Genomic DNA, 21,800 nt, shown 5'->3' on the forward strand with positions numbered 1-21,800 from the left:
GATATATATAGGTAGAGATAGATCTGTATTTTTGTAATCATGATCAAGCTCATTTGAGCTGAGTATCTTGTCAGTTTAGTCTCCTTAGCTCTCCGACACCCAGATCTTCAGGTAGATTTGACATATCATAAGAGTCTGTAATAGACCTACATGAAGAATGATATTATGATAGAACTTATTATAAAAGTGGTTGATATGTATCATTGTTTCAATTTCTTGTTCTTATTTTATGTTCCTATCTAAATTATCTAAACATGTTTAAGAAAACATACGCCATAATCACCAGCTCCAAAGGATAGCTAATTTCTTGCATACTAAGGTTGTAGGGTTAGAATGCGAAAGTATCTAGTCGATCAATTAGGTGGGAATGTTTTATTTATGCGATAAGGTGTAGACTCGAGTGCCAAAGTCGTTAGGGGATAGCAGATCTGCGAGGTGCCGTCGCGACCCATTTGCATAATGAGTGGTAGTGGGCGACGGGCGGAGGGCGGCTGCTGGCCGCAGGGCTCTCGTGGCGGCCGCGGCCCGCGCCCGCTCACTGTCCAGCTGACACCATTGCGTCTCGCACGCCGTCTGACATCCGACAAAAGATAGTAGATAGTGTACGCCGGTCACTATTGACCTACTTAGTTTTATTGCAAGGATTACCGAATTTTATTTAATCGTTCACATTCTCTGTATAACTATAGTTACGGGCTTCGTAAACATGTCATGTCAGTGATGTGTAAATATCCGCATATTTATGTGTCTATTTTCATATTTAAAGACGGGAAGATGAAATGAAGATGTTCTGTATCGTATATTGGGTATACTGTATATGGATGATCTGTAGTTAGAGGTATCCGAATTTTCTACAGCGTCACAGCATACATGGCATGACAGAGGAAGAAAATGTGGTGCGACCACATCAAGAGATGGCGGTGCTGTCGCTGGAGGAGAAGAAGTTCCTGCTGGGAGTGGAGCGGGGCGACGTGGCGGGCACGAGGCGCGTGGTGCAGCGCGCCCGGGACACTGGACACATCAACGTGGACTGCGTCGACCCGCTCGGGCGCTCCGCGCTGCTCATGGCCATCGACAACGAGAACCTGGAGATGGTCGAGCTACTGCTAGAGTTTGGGGTGGAGACGCGTGACGCCCTGCTGCACGCCATTTCTGAGGAGTTTGTGGAGGCGGTCGAGGCGTTGCTAGACCACGAGGAGCGGACACGCAAGCCCGGGGAACTTCACGTGAGTTTACATGATTTTTTCTTATAAAATGTGTCATACTTATTAAAGTCTGTGACATAACTAAGTATTGTCCAAGAACATAAGTTTATCGTTCATTATTTCGATTTAATAATTAGGATTAAGAAAGTCCCAAGTGTGATTATTACAACCTCTTTGTGTCAGCTATTGGTTGCTAGTTAGTGGAAATGTATTTCCGGATTCCATTTTGAGCCCATAAATTTAAATCAGAAAACTAAAATGAAGTTTGTTGAATATTTTTAATAGTCTTTTGTTTCAATTGTATAAATAACAAAATTACGTGCACACATCTCAGTGTTCGATTACGTGTTTCCTTAACATAATATTATTCTATAGTTGCTAATACTGCGCAATCACAAGTATAATATATATCTATAAATACATATAACTAGACACTTATCATTTTATTTTGCCCAATTTTCACTTATATGTTTTAAAAATGTATGTGATACTCTGATGTAAGATCTAAGCTTTATTATTGTAAAGTTACAGCAAAATTCGTTCAGTATTTTTTGCGTGAAAGAGTAAGAAACATCCATCTATCCATACTCGTAAACTTACGCGATTATAATATTAGTAAAAGTAAGATAAATTTGACATTTTGTGACGGTTGCAGAGTTGGGAGGCGTTACCACCGGAAACTGCAACGTTCACGGCGGATATAACGCCGCTGATCCTGGCCGCGCACCGCGACAGCTACGAGATCATAAAGCTGCTGCTGGACCGCGGCGCAGGGCTACCGGTGCCGCACGACGTGCGCTGCGGCTGCGACGAGTGCGTGCGCTCGCGCCGCGAGGACTCCCTCCGACACTCCCGCTCACGCATCAACGCCTACCGCGCCCTCGCCTCGCCCTCCCTCATCGCTCTCTCCTCCAAGGATCCCATCTTAACAGCCTTCGAACTCTCCTGGGAGCTGCGACGACTCTCCGCGCTCGAGCACGAGTTCAAAACCGAGTATCAGGAACTGCGTGCCCAGTGCCAGGAGTTCGCCACGGCGCTACTGGATCACACGCGCACCTCGCACGAGCTGCAGGTGCTGCTGAACCACGAGACCGGGTCGCCACAGGCGCCGCTCATAGAGCCCGGCGCGCCGGAACGGATGCGCTTGTCCAGATTGAAGTTGGCGATCAAATTAAGGCAAAAGAAGGTGAGAGGCAACTCGCAACGGATGGCAACTCAACAAACTTTGTTGGCTCGCTTCCCGTTCCCTGATTTGCCTAATGAATTCGTTTGTATACTGTATAATAATTTACTCGTTTGTTATTCACCCACTTTTAGCTACGTAAGTCAATTGAATTGTTCTCGACAAATGGTCGTTATGATGAAATTTAGAATTATAAAATTAGCAATAGAAATCTTGCATAACAACTACTTTAATAGTTTTGAATAAGTCAACATTTCACCACATTTTACGAAGTATTGTCTTGCCATTTATTGTGTATGCCAGTATTGTGTTACGACGACTTAACGCGTTGTTATTAACGCGTTGTTAATTTAACTTTATTCTTTTAATAAATAAAAGATTTTTCAAAAATAAAAGTAGCCTAAGTTACTCCTTATTGCATCAGCTACCTGCCAAAAAAAGTCCCGTTAAAATCGGTCCAACCATTTCTGAGATTAGCCGGAATAAACAGACAGACAGATAAAAATTGTAAAAAAAAATATTTTGGTCTATGTACTGTATTTATATTCATATGCATGTAGTAAAAACGGTTATATCAATATCACAAACAGACACTCCAATTTTTTTTTATATGTACCGTATTTATATGCATGTAGTAAAAAACATCTATTTCAATATTACAAACAGACACTCCAATTTTATTTATATGTTATAGATGATTCATATAGTCTATGATTTGCACCCCCAGTTCGTCGCGCACCCGAATGTCCAGCAACTGCTGGCGTCCATCTGGTACGAAAGCGTGCCTGGGTTCCGTCGCAAGAACATGCTGCTCCAGGCGGCCGAAATGGTCCGCATTGGAGCCATGTTCCCTCTGTACTCGATCGCATACATCGCCGCCCCGCACTCCGCCGCCGGGAGAACTCTGCGCAAACCTTTCATCAAGTTCCTCTGCCATTCCGCTAGCTACTTCATGTTTTTATGTAAGTAATATCATTTATGACTGTTTCTTAGCACATTTATATTTGGCTGCAAAGAATTCTTGGTAAAATTCATTACATATATTGCTTCTTTGTCATTGAAAGTTTCGTTATGATTTTGGGCCTATTCAATTTTATGTTTTTGCAGCAAATATAGGTAACTTAAAAGAGTCTCCTTGATCGTCATCGGCAATTGATTCTGTATTTACTTGGCCGTAATATAACGAATGCAGATTGCTTTCAGCGATAAGGCGGCCCGTTGTAACCTCAATTAGTTTTTATCTTTTTACACATAAGTGTGTATGTAACTCTACTTTTTGTGAGAGGAACAATAAAGAGTTTCATTCATTCATTCAATATAGCACCATAGCATAAAATATTCATCACATTTATTAGAATAGAATAGAATAGAATATCATTTATTCAAATAAACTTAATTTCAGCACTTTTGAATAGTCATAACAATGTTTTTTTTAATCTACCGTTTATTTGGAAAGCTGTCTCATCACAGTATTATTAGCGTAGTTTTGCAAGATTTTATCATAACGTTTATGTTTTTTTTAATTTCTTCCAGTTCTCCTAATACTGGCGTCGCAGCGTATAGAGACTGCTGCCGGCGGCCTGCTGTGGGGCACGTCTCCGGGGGTGCAGCAGCCCATGTCACGCCGGGGGGCACCACCGTCGCTCGTTGAGTGGCTCATACTCGCCTGGGTCAGCGGTAAGAGATACTGTTTGTTAGGGTATCTTCTTTAAAAATAATGAAAAGTGTAATCACTATAAAAATACAATGTCTTTATTTTGTAGCTTCAAATATGTGCTTCAAAATTGTCTTGTTCGTTCTACAGGGCTAATTTGGAGTGAAGTGAAACAGCTATGGGACATGGGACTGCGTGAGTATGTACACGACATGTGGAACGTTATAGACTTCGTTACAAACTCGCTGTACGTGGCCACCGTCGCCTTGCGAATCGTCTCACATTTTCAGGTACAGACACAACTATTATTTATATTATTAACCGGGTCTTAACACGAACACCAGGCACTAGCCGTGGGCACAACTTGATCCCAACGGCAGTATATCAGCAGGGTCCTATCGGGTTCAGTTCCGTCCCACGATTTTACACGCACACGACGCCATATTATTAACCAGGTTTTAACACCAGGTTGCACTAGTCATGGGCACAACTTGATCCCGATGACTCCATAACGGTAGTTAATCTCCTATCGGGTTCACCCGTTCCACAATTTTAAGCGCACACGACACCGTCCGCGCCGGCGAGCGGTCCAATTCAAATGGGGATCGAAATTACGATGGCCTGAATGGAAGTTCGAACTAGCGGTGCCCTCAGACTGAAGTCGTATCTGTCAGGCGGGAGTTGGCCTTCGGCTGCTCTATAAGTTTGGAGTGATATCTGCTCTCGACCCCTATCGAGCCTATCGCCATATCAATATATGTGTAATCCTTGTTATAGTATTTATATAGTATAAGTAGTTTAGCGTGGGAAGGCGTCCAGCAAGGTGGACCGACGATCTGGTCAAGATCGCTGGAAGCCATTGGATGCGAGCAGCGCAGGACCGATCTTCGTGGAGATCTTTGGGGGAGGCCTATGTCCAGCAGTGGACGTCTTCCGGGCTGCGATGATGAAGTAGTTTAATAACATAATTCATCACATTATTTACAGTTTATTCATACTTTATATATTTTGATAAAGAGCTCGAAGTTTAATATTTAAGTAATTTTTTAGTAATAAGTATAGTATAAGTAAGGAGCCAACAGAATATCAGCGCTGCAGAGTTATCTGTAGCATTATGCTGAGTTGGCTACCTTTTCACTTTCGCTGCACATAAAGTCACCTACATTTCTTTTATTAATTCTTGTTTATTCTGTATCTCATGTATGTTATGTGTCTGTAATTGTGAATAAAGAATTTATCTATCTATCTATATATCTATCGTCCGTAGAAGATGTAAAAACTATCTGCAGCCAAAAGTATTAGAGTAGTAAAAAAAACGAGTTATAGTAAACTTTATATGCATAGGTTCGGCGTGAAATGGCGCAGGGGCTTCAGTGGAACCAACCCCGCGAGAATTGGGACGCGTGGGACCCGATGCTGCTGTCCGAGGGTCTGTTCTCAGCGGCCAATATATTCAGCAGCCTTAAACTGGTGTACATCTTCAGCGTGAACCCGCACCTTGGACCGCTACAAGTTTCACTAAGTCGCATGGTGCTCGATATATTGAAGTTCTTCGTGCTGGATATACTTGTTATCTTTGCTTTTTCATGTGGTAAGTTATACTTTATTTGATTTGACTTTGACGACCTCGGTGGTCTAGCAGGTTAGCACACGGCTATACCTCCGATAGTCGCGAGTTCGATTCCTCGCACGGTGCAAACATTTGTATTCATGAGTATGATTGTTTGTAACGGTCAGAGTGTTTTCTATATTCGCCTTCGTCCGCGTGGAATTTAACTTTATTTTTTAAAATAAAAGTAGCCTAAGTTACTCCTTATTACATCAGCTACGTGTCAAATAACATCCCGTCAAAATCGGTCCAGCCATTTCAGATATTAGCCGGAACAAACAGACAGACAGACAAAAATTGTAAAAAATGTTATTTTGGCTATGTACCGTATTTATATTCATATGCATGTAGTAAAAACGGTTATATCAATATCACAAACAGACACTCCAATTTTTTTTTATATGTATAGGTGGATTTACAAAATTTATATATATCAGTAAAAAAAGTATCCATTGTCTAGTACCCATAACACAATGTCTGCTTACCATGGGACTAGATGACGCTGTTATAATTGTTCAGGTTTATTTATAATTATTTATTTAATGACTCTAAACTTCCGTAACCTTTGAAATTTAGGTGCAATTATGTTATCTGTGGTGCAATACATTCTCTTCATAAGGGAATACAGCTTTTAAAGAAAACAGCGTTGATACAAAATTAGATAAAATAATCTTATATATAAAATTCTCGTGTCACAGTTTTCGTTCGCATACTTCTCCGAAACGGCTTGACCGATTCTCATGAAATTTTGTGAGCGTATTGAGTAGGTCTGAGAATCGGCCAACATCTATTTTCATCCCCCTAAATGTTATGGGTAGTCCAACCCATATTTTTTTTTATTTTAAGGCAAAACACCGTTTGCCGGCACAGCTATCTATCTATCTTATATATAAAATTCTCGTGTCACAATGTTAGTTACCATACTCCTCCGAAACGTCTTGACCGATTTTTATAAAATTTTATATGCATATCAGTAGATCTGAGAATCGGCTAATCTATTTTTCATACCCCTAAGTGATAAGGGTTGCCCACCCCTAACATTATTTTTTTATTTTATTATGTGTCATTAAAAAATACATACAACCTTAAATTTTCATCCTTCTAGCATGAGCCCCAATTTTTTAAATGAGATTTTAATTTATATGGCAAAACACCGTTTGTGGGGTCAGCGAGTTATTTATATATAGTTAGATAAGGCATATAATTATTGATCTCATTGTTTTTTCAGGATTAAATCAACTACTATGGTACTACGCGGACATGGAGAAGAAACGGTGCAGTACCGGCAACTCGTCTTTAACTCCCAACGGGACCCTGCCAGACCCGGACGCATGTATTGTATGGCGCCGTTTTGCTAAGTAAGCCAAAAAATTTTATATATAAGAGAGTAGCTAATCAACTGAGACCTGACAATAGCCCAAACAAAACAATAAAAAAAATATGTACCTATACCAAATTTAATTTAAATCGGTGCAGTAGTTTTCGAGTAAAAGCGAGACAGACAGACAGAGTTACTTTCGCATTTATAATATTACTAAGCATTAATGGGAATGATAATATAATAATAATAATAATAATCTCAGGACAATTTATACAGCGCCATCTAGTCCCAAGTTAAGCTAGCTAAAGCTTATGTTATGGGTTCTAGACAACTGATACATATATACATAGATAAAATTATAAAATATTGTGACAAAGATAAATAAACTCAGAACAATTCACACAGCACCATCTAGACCCAAGTTAAATTAGCTAGTTTGTGTTATGGGTACTAGATAACTGATACAAATACATCGTTTTTTTTGTAAATACATACATATTATACATAGAAAACTCTCAGATCGATACAAACAATCATACTCATGAATACAATTGTTTGTGCCGTGCGAGGAATCGAACCCGCGACCATAGGTCGTAAAGCGGTGTACTAGACCGCTAGACCACCGGGGTCGTCAAATATGTTTAAATCTTTGAAGTACTGTGTAAATAATAAGATGTTGCTGGTCGAGACGATGTATATTACAGATGATGATAAACTGACAATATGTACATAGAAATAATGATCTTATATACTAAATAACAATAGGAAAATGTAAGGTGGGGTGACACAGTTTACACACAGCAGTGCTTAGTAGACAATATTGAATTTGTCTTACTAGACATTATTAAATGCAATTATTATTTTGATGTGTCTAGGTGACTGTGTCCCATATACTACTACTCTTCTCTAATATTCTCTCTCTCAATCTTCTGTTCTGTTTCCATAAGATCATTTAACTTTACAGCTTGTTCGAGACGATGCAGACGTTATTTTGGGCGGCGTTCGGTTTGATCGACCTGGACTCGTTCGAACTGGACGGCATCAAGATCTTCACGAGGTTCTGGGGCATGCTGATGTTCGGCACCTACGAGGTGATCAACGTGATCGTGCTGCTCAACCTGCTCATCGCCATGATGAATCACTCCTACCAATTAATATCTGTGAGTTTGGATATTTATTAATTGTAAAAATATTTTACAAACAGAAATACACACAGACCGATACAAATAATGATCATAAATCTAAATATATATAACTCAAAGCTAACTTTGGATATTTATTAATTGTAAAAACATTTCACAAACAGAAATACACCCAGACCGATACAAATAATGATCATAAATCTAAATATATATAACTCAAAGGTTGACTGACATAGTGATCTATCAACGCACAGCCCAAACCACTAGACGGATTGGGCTGAAATTTGGCATGCAGGTAGATGTTATGACGTAGGCATCCGCTAAAAAAGGATTTTGATTAATTCTACCCCCAAAGGGATAAAATAGGGGATGAAAGTTTGTATGAAACTTTCACAATTTTAAACCGATCGGGCTGAGACTTTGCATGCATAAAGCTACTATGACGTAGGCATCCCCTAAGAAAGGATTTTGATAAATTCCACCACTAAGGGGATAAATTACCGCGAGCGAAGCCGTGGACAAAAGCTAGTGAAATATATACATAAATAACAAAAAACACCCTGATCGATACAGACAGACATCTCCATGAATAGAAATGTTTGTACCGTGCGTGAAATCGAATCCATGACCATCGGAAGGAGTGTACCTTGGTCCAATTATCCTTCATGATGGTGGACAGCATATTAGTCGGGAACTCGAGCAATTTCTTGATTAGATGTTGAGTTTCTTATACATTTTGGCAAGTTCAAATTCAAATTCAAAATATCTTTATTCATGTATGTCTATTACAGACTCTTATGATATGTCAAATCTACCGTCAGTTCGGAATGATTTCGATATGAGAACAACTGACAAGAAACTCAGCTCGTAGTCTTCATTAAAAGTCGCTGTCGCTGTCTCTCCGTCCCTATGTATGCTTAAATCTTTAAAACTACGCTACAGATTTTGATGCGGTTTTTTTTCGTAAATAAAGTGTTTCTAGAGGAAGGTTTAAGGCGAGTAACTTGTTTCAGATAAATGCTACACATGTTTACAATAATACAGATTCATTTTTAAGTTCAAATTTGGGAGAGTAGAGTGTTCGTAGCAGACCAGTACTCGCAAGCAGCACCCGTTCATGGTATGACGGATGAGCCAGCCATCATTGCATTCAACCATATTAGAGGGACCACATTGACCCACATTTTATTTTTACACATGTGTTGTGTGTAGGAACGCGCCGACGTGGAGTGGAAGTTTGCTCGCAGCAAGTTATGGATCAGCTACTTCGAGGAGGGGGGCACGGCGCCGCCACCCTTCAATGTGATACCCTCACCCAAGTCGCTGGTGTATGCGTGGCGCTGGCTGCAGCGGAGGCTGTGCGGCCACGCGCGAGCCAAGCGCGAACACATGCGCACTATACGGGTATGTACCACCGTCGATGGTGCTCTCATGGACAACTACTTGGTCTAATTTAAATTCAAAAAACTTTTATTCGTGTAGGACATTTTAGCCGCTTATGGACGTCAAATTTTTTATATTATATTTTTTTCCCTACCGTCCAGTTCGGTATATAGATCCAATTGAGAAGAACTGGCAAGAAACTCAATTGAATTACTTGTTTTTATAAGTCAGTTTATTTACAATGTATTTATATGTGTCTACTAGCTGTTCCCGCGACTTCGTCCGCGTGGAATTTATTTTTATAAATTTTTTTCTACAATAAAAAAAATCTAAACTAAAAGTAGCCAAGTTACTCCTTATTACATCAGCTACTTGCCAAAAAAAGTCCCATCAAAATCGACAGATAGACAGACAGAAATTGTAAAAAATATTATTTTGGTGTATGTGCCGTATTTATATTCATAGGCATAAAGTAGTAAAAAACGGTTATTTTCATATTACAAACAGACACTCCAATTTTATTTATATGTGTAGATGAAATTTTTGTTTTTAAATTACTTAATATTCCATCGTTCTGATTTCAGAGGAAAGCTAAGCAAGCCAATGAAAGGGATTTCCGCTATCAGGTAACACAAATTTAGTAGTATTTACTGTTATATATGTTGTATATACTCGTATTTTTATAAATTAAAAACAAATAACTACACACTCGAAGTTTTTTACCTTTAAAAAAATTAAGTAAATATATTATAATATAATTACATCTAAATATAAGTACTTTTGAAACAAATCATACTATATATACATACACTGCTGGACATAGGCCTCTCCCAAGGCACGCCACTGGGCAATAATAAAATAAAAATATAATATAATAACTAAAATATATTATTAAAAGGAGTCCCTTTAGGTAAGGTTCCGAAGATATTTTTTTTATTATATTCTCTCTCTCACACACACACACATACATATGCGCTATACTTAGTAATAATATGTAATATTAACTGTACTCGCGACTTCGTCCGCGTGTAGTATAACTTTATTTTTCTAAAATAAAAGTAGCCTAAATTACTCCTTATTACATCAGTTACCTGCTAAAAAAAAGTCCCGTTAAAATCAGTCCAGCCATTTCAGAGATTACCCGGAACAGACAGACAGACAAAAATTGTAAAAAATGTTATTTTGGTATACGTACCGTATTTATATTCGTATGCATGTAGTAAAAAACGGTTATTTCAATATTACAGACACTCCAATTTTATTTATATGTATAGATTGTGTTATCTGTGGTAATAACCAATGGTCGTTGAATCGTTGCAGGCGATAATGCGCAATCTGGTCCGGCGGTACGTGACGGTGCAGCAGCGGCGGGCCGAGTGCGGCGGCGTCACCGAGGATGACGTCAACGAGATCAAGCAGGACGTGAGCGCGTTCCGCTGCGAGCTGGTCGAGATCCTGCGCAACTCCGGCATGAACACATCTACCGCCAACGCCGGTGCGCCCGGTAACTAACTAACACACTCTGTCCAACTAAAACACATGTTATAACTACACCAGAGGGGGGGGAAATGGGATTGTTAGTAATGTGGACAAATGAACCTATTACTAGCAATGTACCATGTCAGGTTGACCTCCACGCGGTTCCCCCTGGAAACCATCGTGTTAAATTCCTGGTGAATTTGTCACGATGGGCTAACTGACCTGACCTCATGCTCATATTATCACCCTCCACTGGTGCCCCGCCAGCGTAAACCGTTAGCGCAGGCGGATGCACCATTCCATTATCACATACAAAAAAAAAAAACTACACCAGAGGTTCCCGAACTTATTTTGTCCACCCACTTTGGGAAAACATATTTTTAGCGCCGCATTTTCTCACCTACTTAAAAATTATTATTACTTCAAATTAAATTAATCAATTATTGTAAGTTACATTAGCGAAGATTAAACATTAATTCTAAACGATAATTTTCTCTTACCCTTAAGGCCCGCTGTGCCCACAAGTGGGCGTCCACTTTGGGAAAGGCTACACGCAGGACAATTCAAAAAATTCAAAATTCAAAATTCAAAAATCATTTATTCATGTAGGACATTTTAGCCGCTATGAACGTCAAATTTTTACATTATAATTTAATTTTTTCCCTACCGTCCAGTTCGGTATATAGATCCAATTGAGAAGAACTGGCAAGAAACTCAATTGAATTACTTTTTTTTTTTAAAGCCAGTTTATTTACAATGTATTTTTATATAGGTGTCTATGTCTAACATTAAATGAAAATTCAGTGCATGAACAACTATTGTCATGCACACTCGTCATTCAAGTAATCGTTTAGTGAGTAATAGGCTTTGCTCAGTAAATATGATTTAACATATGTTTTGAATTTATTTAAGGGTAATTCCAACATATCATTTGGTATCTTATTGTAAATTTTTATACCTATTCCCATAAAAGACCTATTAACTTTTTCTAAACGATACTTGGGGACAGCAAGTTTGTCTTTAAATCTAGTATTAATATTATGAATATCGCTGTTTTTGGAAATAATATAATATATAATTCGATGTCTCGTAGTCTAAATAATGATGTTATATTTTTTCTAATACGCACTTCATAATATTCTTAATCATTTATTTTTACGTTGAAAAGCGTAATAGAGTTTTAAATACAGACCACATGGTGTCCATAAAGTTGTACTTTAGACTATCATTACATAGTATAAAACAAAGTCACTGTAGGTCTGTCTGTCCGTCCCTATGTTTGCTTAAATCATTAAAACAATGCACCGGATTTTGAAGCGGTAGTTTTAAATACATAGAGTGATTCTAGAGGAAGGTTTATATACATATACATACATGAATACCCATGCGAGGCCGGGGCGATTAGCTAGTTCTATAAATAAAGTACTACAATATTCTATAATAGAATAGAAAAATCTTTATTAAAATAAACTTACATTTAAGTACTTTTGAAAAGACATTATTTATTTTTTTATTTCACTCACTTATTCGGAAAGCAGTCTCGTCACAATAAAACGGGCAAGAATTAGCGAGTTGCTCTTTTAAACAATTTAGTTGTAGCCAGGAACGGATCTACCTAGGGGCTTTATGGGCTGCAGCCGAGGGCCCCGTGGATATAAAGGGCCCTTAGCCCCCACTGAAAACAAAAATCTATAATATTAGAACAGAATAGAATAGAAAATCATTTATTCAAATAAACTTAATTTAAGCACTTTTGAATAGTCATAACAATTTTTTTAATCTACCGCTCGTTCGGAAAGCTGTCTCATCACAAGACGAACGAGCAAGAAACTTGTGTGCTGCTCTTTTAAATAATCCTTGTAAGTTTACGTTTACAAGTCGAAACGTGTCATAAGATTGACAACCCTGAGATTAATCAACTTATGGATGTGCGCGTTTATCGAACGGAACTGAAAAGGCCTCTAAATTTTAGCCCAGGGCTCCACAAATTGACGATCCGCCCCTGGTTGTAGTTGTAACTTTATATTTTTAAGTTGTAATGTGTAAGTACAAACTACCAACTGAGACTATATCATTAATATGCAAACAACTGGTTGAGTAACTAAATAAGAGCAAATCACTCGTAGTGATAGTTGAAACGATGAGTTTACGTTTTTTAATGTATGATAATGGAATGCCACTTGCGCTATCTGTTTTCGCTGGTGGGGTTTTTTTATTAATTTTGGTACAAACAGTCATTACAGTTGTAATTACAAGTATATGTATATACGTAGTATTATATTAATAAGTATATATGTATATATATATATTATTGGGTTGACCAGTGAAGGATGTTAAAATGAGCATGAACTTAGTTCAGTTAGCTCATCTTGGGAAATTGCATATTACCACGAAAGCTAGCAATGTACTATATGTTATTCTGATGATGAAGCTCAAGCTATACCTGTAAAATTTCATCAAAATCCGTTCAGTAGTTTTTCCGTGAAAGAGTAACAAACATCCATCCATACTCATAAACTTTCGTGTTTATAATATTATTTATAAAATCCCCTTCTTGTAACTTTACGTTTTCGGCTGGCAGGTGGCGGTGGCGGCAAGAAGAACCGTCAGAAGGAACGGCGGCTGATGAAGGGGTTCAACATAGCGGCGGGCGGGTCGCTGGCGCCGGTGGACGAGTTCTTCGCGTCGCTGCAGCACGAGCACGCGGCGCACGCGCACCACGCGTCGCTGTCGGCGCTGCTGGGCGGGCGGCTGCGCGCCAGCCAGTCCAGCCTGTCCGACGCCGCGCCGCCCGCCCCCGCGCCCGCCTCCGCCCCCGCCGCCGCGCGCCGCAAGCCTCCACACAAGCGCCGCTGGGGCACCATCATCGAGGCGGCGCGCGCCGCTCGAGTCTCGCGCCTCATCGGCCGCTCGCGCTCCGAGGACTCCGTCTGCGACCACGCGCGCGCCTCGCCCAGGTATCCGACGACGGCCCGAACCGAGGTTCGAATATCTAGCGGTGCCCTCAGACTAGAGGCGTATCCGTCAGCCGGGAGTTGGCTGCTCCATAAGTCCTTCCGCGGGTTTGGAATGCCACCTGCACTCCCTATAGTCCGGTGAAGCTGTAAAAGACAGCTGCGTCCAACAACATTAGAGTAGTCCGAAAAAAAACCAGGTACCCTTAATGGATGATAATGGAATGGTGCACTCGCCTACGCTAATGGTTTACACTGGCAAGGCACCAGTGGAATCTCTGGTATCGGCTGAAACGATAGTGAACAAAACTGACTTACTTATTAAGTGTCCGGCAGCCACAACGTTGGGTCTTATACCAGCATACGTTGCTTATCAGATTACTTTTACCCTCGTAATGTAACTAGCGATCTCTATTGACGGAACTGTGACTGTGCAGCGGCAGCGAGCGGTCGGAGTCCGGCAGCGACTCGCAGCGCAGCCCCGAGCGGACGCGTGCGGGCCCGCTGCACCCGCTGTCCGCCCTGGCTGCTCTAAAGCGGAAGCGCAAGAAGTTCTCCGACTCGAGACGCGCGGCTGCCGAGCAGCGCGGGCCCGCGGCTGCAGCCGAAGCCCTACAGCGTGCCAGCTCAGTGCCCGCACGCGCTCCACCCGCCGCGCTTCCTGTGCCCGCCCCTGCGCCCGCACCGCCCACCCTCCGTGCTGCACCCCCGCCCGCCGCAGCTCGTGGTGGCAGTCGCGAGCCGCTGCTGGCCAGTCTCGACGACGACGCCCATAAGGTGTGTGCGACCACTAGTCCAAGAAAATTTTGATTTAATCCATAATCATCAAAATTCACACTTAATCAAATATCGAGAGTTTATTAAGTGCTGCTTAATTGCTCTTAAATAAACACTGCGCCGTGGATCTTGCGTTACACGGCGCGTAGAATCGTGTAATTCAAGAAAAATTTAATTTAAACCATGATGTTACCAGTTTTGGCGCAATTAATTTTAATTAAAAAAATTAACAAAAAAATAAATTTTCATTGTCAGTCCATGTGGCCAAAAACAATCTAAATGGTTATTAACATTAGATTATGAACAAACAGAATTCTTGATACGGTAATTCTATGGGCGTTTCTAGACTATCAACAATTTCACAAGACACACCAGGCCTTACACTCACACACACACACTTTCCTACGATTACACTAACCTACTTAAATTGTAAAATATCCTAACAAATTCACTTAAAGTATACCTCAATATAGAAGAGGACACTGACTTCTGAATCACAGGTGTTTTCTATACCTACCAGAAGTCAGGGACTTCCTAAATTATTTGTAAAAAATATGTGAAATAAATAAATTGTTATTAAAAAAAAAGTGTAGAAAATGGAACAACTTATGTTGTGTCTGGATATTGCAGGAGACGTGCGGCCAGTGCGGTTGCGAGGCAGGGTCCGGAGCGAGCGCGGGCGAGCGGACGGGGTCGAGTGCGAGCGGCGGGGCGGGCGGCGGTGCGGAGGGCGGGTCGGCTGCGGGCGCGGGCGGCGGGGTGACGTGCGGGCGGTGCGCGGCGCTGGCGCGGCTGGCGGGGGTGACCCCGCTGCACGGCCACGCGCCGCACCACTCCGCCGGCTGGTTGTAGCGCTGGAAGCGCTCGCGGTAACCCCGCCTCACCCACGTACCACGTGCGATCCAGTGACGTATCTAACTTGCTTAAAACGTTTCTTTGTACACGGGAGTTTAAGTTCCTTACCATACAATGAAGTTTCGTGCCTAATTTTGACAGTAAAATAAGGGTGACAAGAACGCGACGTTCATTCCACAGTGGTTCAGTTGTTTTATATTGGCATATAATGTTGCATGTAATTGGTTTTTCTGTTACGTAAATAAGAGTTACGGATATTTAGTCATGTGTACCGAAGGTATGAAGTAATAATAATTGCCTATATACCACGTAGGTATTTAATTCACACATGTGTAATTGTCTGTATTGGTAACTAGCGTACATGTATACATGTCTGTCTGTATACGCACGGATACCTACATAATATATTATACAATTTATATATATATACACAAAACAAAAGATATTTATACAAAATAAAAATTATATATATTAGTTTAAAATTTAAGTAGATAATTTATCCGCTACCACTTATCATAGTTTATGATATATTGCAATTATTTATTACTCACTATTATTAGGGCTAATTCACAAAACATCGCAGCTTATAGTAAGCTTTGGGATGAACTGATTCGACTCTGACAATAATAGATGAACAGCCACGCAACACCGTCACCACACGATCTGAGGAATTGTTCGGATTAATACCAGCTGCTGAGTTTCACCACCGTACCACCCGCCAGACACTAAAATACCATCCTGATCATTTGGATGAATGGCGGTCCTTCACAGTGCGGTTTTCTAGAAACTTTTTGCCACGCACAACCACATTGCGGAATCACCTTTCAGCAATGGTATTTCCGAATCGATACGATATTGAAATCTTCAAGAAAAGAGCTTATATCTTTTTAAAAAGCTGACAACGCACTGCAATTCCCCTGGTGCTGCGGGTGCTCTTGGGCGCCGGTAATCACTTACCATCAGGTGAGCTGCTTGCACGTTTGTCCCCTGTGCTATAAAAAAAAATCATGAAGCGACATATAAAACAAAGAAATCACTGGCCAGTGTTTTTATTTTACACATACTCGAGCTCTTTTAAGCCCAATTTACACTCAGCCCGAGTGGGCAGGGAAATGAGCATCGCGAGAGTGTAAACACGATACTTCCCATGCTATTGGCGCTGCCACTCGCGCTGTCCGGCGCTCCCTCGATTGTCGGTTTCTCGTGCGCGAGTCAAAGGACTGGCAGCGCGAGTGGCCGCGTGTTTTTACATTCAGCCCTCTCGCTCAGTTGTCGCCCGGTAATATTTTCGGCAGCGCGAGTGGCAGGGGAAGCGGCTGAATGTAAACGTAACATTATACCCTTCTCTCTCGTATTGAGTTACGCCCAACCCATAGTAATAATGATGTTTTGTGAAAGATCCCTAATAGATTCAAAAATCCACCACAATAACACCATCACTACAATTTTAAGGAAATATCACTACATGTCGTTATATTTAGTCTTCATGAGCTTTGTGTAGCGTACTTGAGATGATAACAATCAGGGATGTTATGGATATGAAATTTCGGATGCGGATAGGTTTCGGATATAGGAATGATTATTATACCGGATACGGATACGGATGCGGATATGAAATTATTTCGGATCATCTGTTAGTTTCGGATAATTTCGGTTTCAGATATTAATTTTTAAATGAATTTCAAAGTAAAATACATATAGCTAATAAAATTACATACGATATTATCCGAAACTTTTATTTCGGATACGGTTACGATATAATATTTTTTATATCGGATGTCCTATAGTTTCGGTTACGGTTCCGGAACACCCTAACATCCCTGATAACAATAATACGATTAATTACAATCAATCTTATATTAAACGGTCCAGTCTTTTTACGATTTGATATAATGTAATTCAATTCTAAGATATCTTTAAACTAACCAAGCTATTTTTTTTTTTATTTTTATTGGATTGTTTGGGCTATTGTCAGATGTGTAGCACCTGTAGCAGTGCGACCTACATAGATCTATTGTGCTCGCCCTTTTCAGAGTTCGCTACCTAGACCCGTCAGGGACAAGAATTGAAGGATATTCTTAGGAGCGATCGTTTTTATCTCCTCGGGAAAGAGTGTAAATTTTCCAAAGGAGATATTTCGTTTATGCATGAGTGGGCTACAACCACATAGGATGTGAAGCGGCGTTTCCTCTTCAGTTTGGCAGAATCTGCAGATAAAAAAAAAATAACCAAGCTAAGATGGAAATTGTATATTAAGATTTGGGAGTCCAAGAACAGGTTTTTTTTATGTTTAACGGTCTTTTTACGATTTGATATAATTTAATTCAATTCTAAGATATCTTTAAACTAACCAAGCTAAGAATCTTAATATAAATTATATTAAGATTTGGGAGTCCAAGAACGGGGATTTAATAATAATTTTACTTTGTATAACCCGCCGTTGTAACTAGGGTTGCTATCTTTTTTTGCAGTTAAAGTATTTAGCGGCTATTATTTGTGTATTAATGTGTTCTTTGTAGCAGCAGGAAAGGAGGAGGTGAAATGATGAGTCCAGATTGTGATTATAATATAGAAGTATTTACAATTGATATCTATATAGGTCTCCTCTCTTCTTCTTTATCCAACCCATGTTCCCAGTTTATCTGGGGTCTGGTCACCCTGTACATCTGCGCCAGAGAACTCTGTTCTGGATTGTCTGTATATTAAGGTTGTCCTGGTCCATCAGTTTCTTAAAATTATTCCACCAAGTGGCGCGTGCTTACCTTTGATCGAGTTTGGGTTTACAATTGATATATAGGTATGTACAAGAAAGTGTTTCGGTATCGAATGACGGGGTTGATATTTTATTATTCACTCGTAACTATTTTTTTTATTAAATATTTTACGGCCCTGGAAATATCCTTTCAGCCAAACAATTACATTTTATAAATACAAATCAGCAATTTTTTTTATGGATGATAATGATATGGTGCACCCGCCTGCGCTAACGGTTTACGCTGGCGGGGCACCAGTGGAGGATGATAAGATGAACATGAAGTCAGGTCAGTTAGTCCATCGTCACAAATTCACCAAGAATTTATGACTATGATTTCCAGGGGGAAGTACAACTACATAGTATCAAAATAAAGTACAATTTATTTTTCTTTATTATTATATTTAAAATAATATTTTTTATTGCTTTTTGCAGTCAAGGAAAGAATCGAATCATGCGAAATAAAGTATTTTCGTGTTTGTATGTATTATTCCTATAAAGTATAGAGTACAATTACCTGAATTACGTACAATACTTTATTATAAAGAAGGGGGGCAACCCTAGTTGTAACTGTACCGATAATATTATATTATGCTCTTATAGCTGGAGGCCTATTAAATTTGGCGGGGTTATGCAAAGTAAAATTTATAATAATGAATGTAAAGCGGCATTATTAGTAACTCCTTATACATTACTGTATCAAGTAATTATATAATTTAAAATATAAAATTCTCGCGTCGCAGTGTCTGTTACCAAACTCCTCCGAAACGACTTTACCGATTTTTATGAAATTTTGTATGAATATCAGGAAGGTCTGAGAATCGGCTAACATTTATTCTTCATACCCCTCAATGATAACCCAGTGATAAGGATGACCCACCAAACATATTTTTTATTTGAGATATTTTTTAATTATTATAATTTGGCAATAAAAAATACATACAACCCTAAATTTTCACCCTTCTACCAACCTCTATTTTTAATAGCAATATAAGTACTTAAATTTATTTGGCAAAACGTTTGCCGGGACAGCAATTAACATATATTAGTCGTGAGACAACGCACCTAGTCAACCAACAACGCTACACCATGTGCGCAGTAGCATGGCATGCGGGTGACAGTTTCATTAGCCCTTTCAGACCTGAATTAGTTTCATCCAATAGATTTGTTAAATTCCATGTGTCTAATGTATAATAAAGGGACTATAAAAAAATATAAAAAAAATTGCCTTAAATTTTTCAAAACAAATTGGTAGTACTAAATAGAGTAGTTTATAATTGAACAAATGAATATAGACGTTTCCAATCGGAAATTATAAAATTGTTTTACATTACATCTTATGTCTACAATTTTGCATGCCAGTTTTAAAAGGGTTAACGTTTCGTTTCACTCTTAAAAGTTACCACAATTAACAAACTATGACTTAGTATTTCAGCTGTACCACTTTCGGAATATATTAAATCATTAATGACTTAAATTTTGAACCTAAGTGGTCTCGGACAGTGCGGTTTCAGAGGAGCTTCCTTCCCCGTACATTTAGATTGTGGAATGAACTTCCTGCCGAGGTTTTCTCACTAGACTACAGCATGGGGTTTATCAAGAAGAGTGTTAAGGTTTCTTAAGGGTCGGCAACGCGCACGTGACACTCCTGTTGTTTCAGGCGTCCATAGGCTACGGTAACCATTTATCATCAGATGGGCCGTATGCTTGTTTGCCACTATAGCAGTATAAAAATATGTAAAATTAGTAGCTGTCACCAGCACCATGCTACAACACACACAGTAGAGACGCCATTTTGATTGGACAGGTGCTTTGTATCAGCGTTTAGTCAAATTATTGTAATAATTTATGTATAATGTGTTATATAATAGCACATATATTAGATAGTTAATTGATAGTGAATGAAATATATTAAATTTTAATTATAATATCAATGCGAAGCTATAGCAGAGCAGTCATTATATCAGTAAACATAGTGCCTACCAATTACAGTAAGTTAGAAGGAAGAATTACTATCGCACGCCTCCAACGGTTTTAATCAGGGATGTTATGGATATGAAATTTCGGATACGGATAGGTTTCGGATATCGGAATGATTATTATACCGGATACGGATACGGATGCGGATATGAAATTATTTCGGAGCATCCGTTAGTTTCGGATAATTTCGGTTACGGATATACATTTTTTAAGGACTTTCAAAAGTAAAATAGAAATAACTAATAAAATGGTTACATAACGTGTCTCAATTACGTTCTGCCACTATACGATATTGTCCGAAACTTTTATTTCGGATTCGGTTACGGTTACAATTTTTTTTTATATCGGATATCCGATAGTTTCGTTTACGGTTACGGAGCTCCCTAACAACCCTGGTTTAAATTTAATATCATGCAAATTCTTCGATAATTCTCCATTCACTTCGTTTCAGTTGGAAGCCAGTATCGTACTTGTGTGAAATCTTGTTCCCAATCATATTATAGAATTTAATTTGTAAATCTATAAGAATTTCTGCGTATAATTAGTAAATCACAGGATCTTACTACATTTTATTTTAATTGAGTTTTCGGTATTTCGGCAGTCTTTCAACCGCCATATTTATATTTGACCCAAAAAAATAGTGCTTGTTGGTAGTTTGTATTCACACGTTTCGACTTGTAAATGTAAACTTACAAGGATTATTTAAAAGAGCAACACACAAGTTTCTTGTTCGTTCTTCTTGTGATGAGACAGCTTTCCGAATAAGCGGTAGATTTAAAAAAATGTTGACTATTCAAAAATGCTTAAATTAAGTTTATTTGAATAAATGATTTTCTATTCTATTTTCTATTCTATTCCATGGTAACGGGCAAGGGCTGATCCAACTTTGGCGCCAGGAGGGCGTCACATAGTCGTGGTCAAGTCAAGAACTTATAATTTAATTTTGATTACAATAGATACAAGTAAAAAGTAGGTATTTTATTAATGTACGTAAGTACTATACTTAAAAATATTAATAAAATCTACGGTGACAAAATATATAAATAAAATAATTTCGTTCAATTAGTGATCCACCTAAGTCCACCGTCCTGGGCTCAGGGTGGGTCACGACCCCCATGACCCCCCTTGGATCCGCCGTTGGTCACGGGTAAACTGAAAACCAGCGGGTAGATGGTAAATAAATCTTTTATGGGTAGACATATTCTTCTACCTTCACACGTCTTCGTTTGTTGCTACTATTGGAACTCGCTCGATATTCCTCTCGGCAAGCTATACTCACAGTATCTTCACGTCTTAATACACTTTCTGATCGCGTTTTATGTTCTTGTTTAATTAAACCAATCACTGGATTCCAGGCATTAGAGAGTCTATAGCCATCTTCTCGGTTGAAATTTTTATATTTCTGTATTTCGATCGCCTCTCCAACCATCCTTGGGATGTAATGTCGTTCTGATGCCAATACCTTCGGTTGGTGTATTTCAAAATAAAACGTGGTAAGATCCCATG

At 39.4% G+C, this 21,800-nt stretch overlaps 1 protein-coding gene across 4 annotated transcripts; it reads left to right on the plus strand.

The window, feature by feature from the left end:
* The first annotated feature begins 860 nt into the window (after positions 1-860).
* On the plus strand, positions 861-15,559 carry LOC131852776 (transient receptor potential-gamma protein). 4 transcript variants are annotated; one of them, XM_059203502.1, is made up of 14 exons: positions 861-1,226; positions 1,861-2,391; positions 3,116-3,350; positions 3,922-4,065; positions 4,193-4,332; positions 5,387-5,633; positions 6,880-7,009; positions 7,937-8,132; positions 9,327-9,518; positions 10,082-10,123; positions 10,818-11,001; positions 13,558-14,010; positions 14,336-14,481; positions 15,338-15,559. In XM_059203502.1, exons 1-14 carry the CDS (start codon positions 876-878, stop codon positions 15,557-15,559), a joined length of 3,213 nt encoding a protein of 1,070 aa, XP_059059485.1. In that variant the 5' UTR covers positions 861-875. The 4 variants fall into 4 exon arrangements, with proteins under 4 accessions (XP_059059485.1, XP_059059482.1, XP_059059484.1 ...); XM_059203499.1 differs by having other exon boundaries at positions 13,558-13,933; positions 14,368-14,707; XM_059203501.1 differs by having other exon boundaries at positions 13,558-13,933; positions 14,368-14,707; positions 15,341-15,559.
* Positions 15,560-21,800: the final 6,241 nt, after the last annotated feature.

The sequence above is a fragment of the Achroia grisella genome, unplaced genomic scaffold (assembly GCF_030625045.1).
Source record: "Achroia grisella isolate CSIRO2021 unplaced genomic scaffold, CSIRO_AGI_Agris_v1 utg862, whole genome shotgun sequence".
In the NCBI taxonomy this organism is placed as follows: domain Eukaryota; kingdom Metazoa; phylum Arthropoda; class Insecta; order Lepidoptera; family Pyralidae; genus Achroia; species Achroia grisella.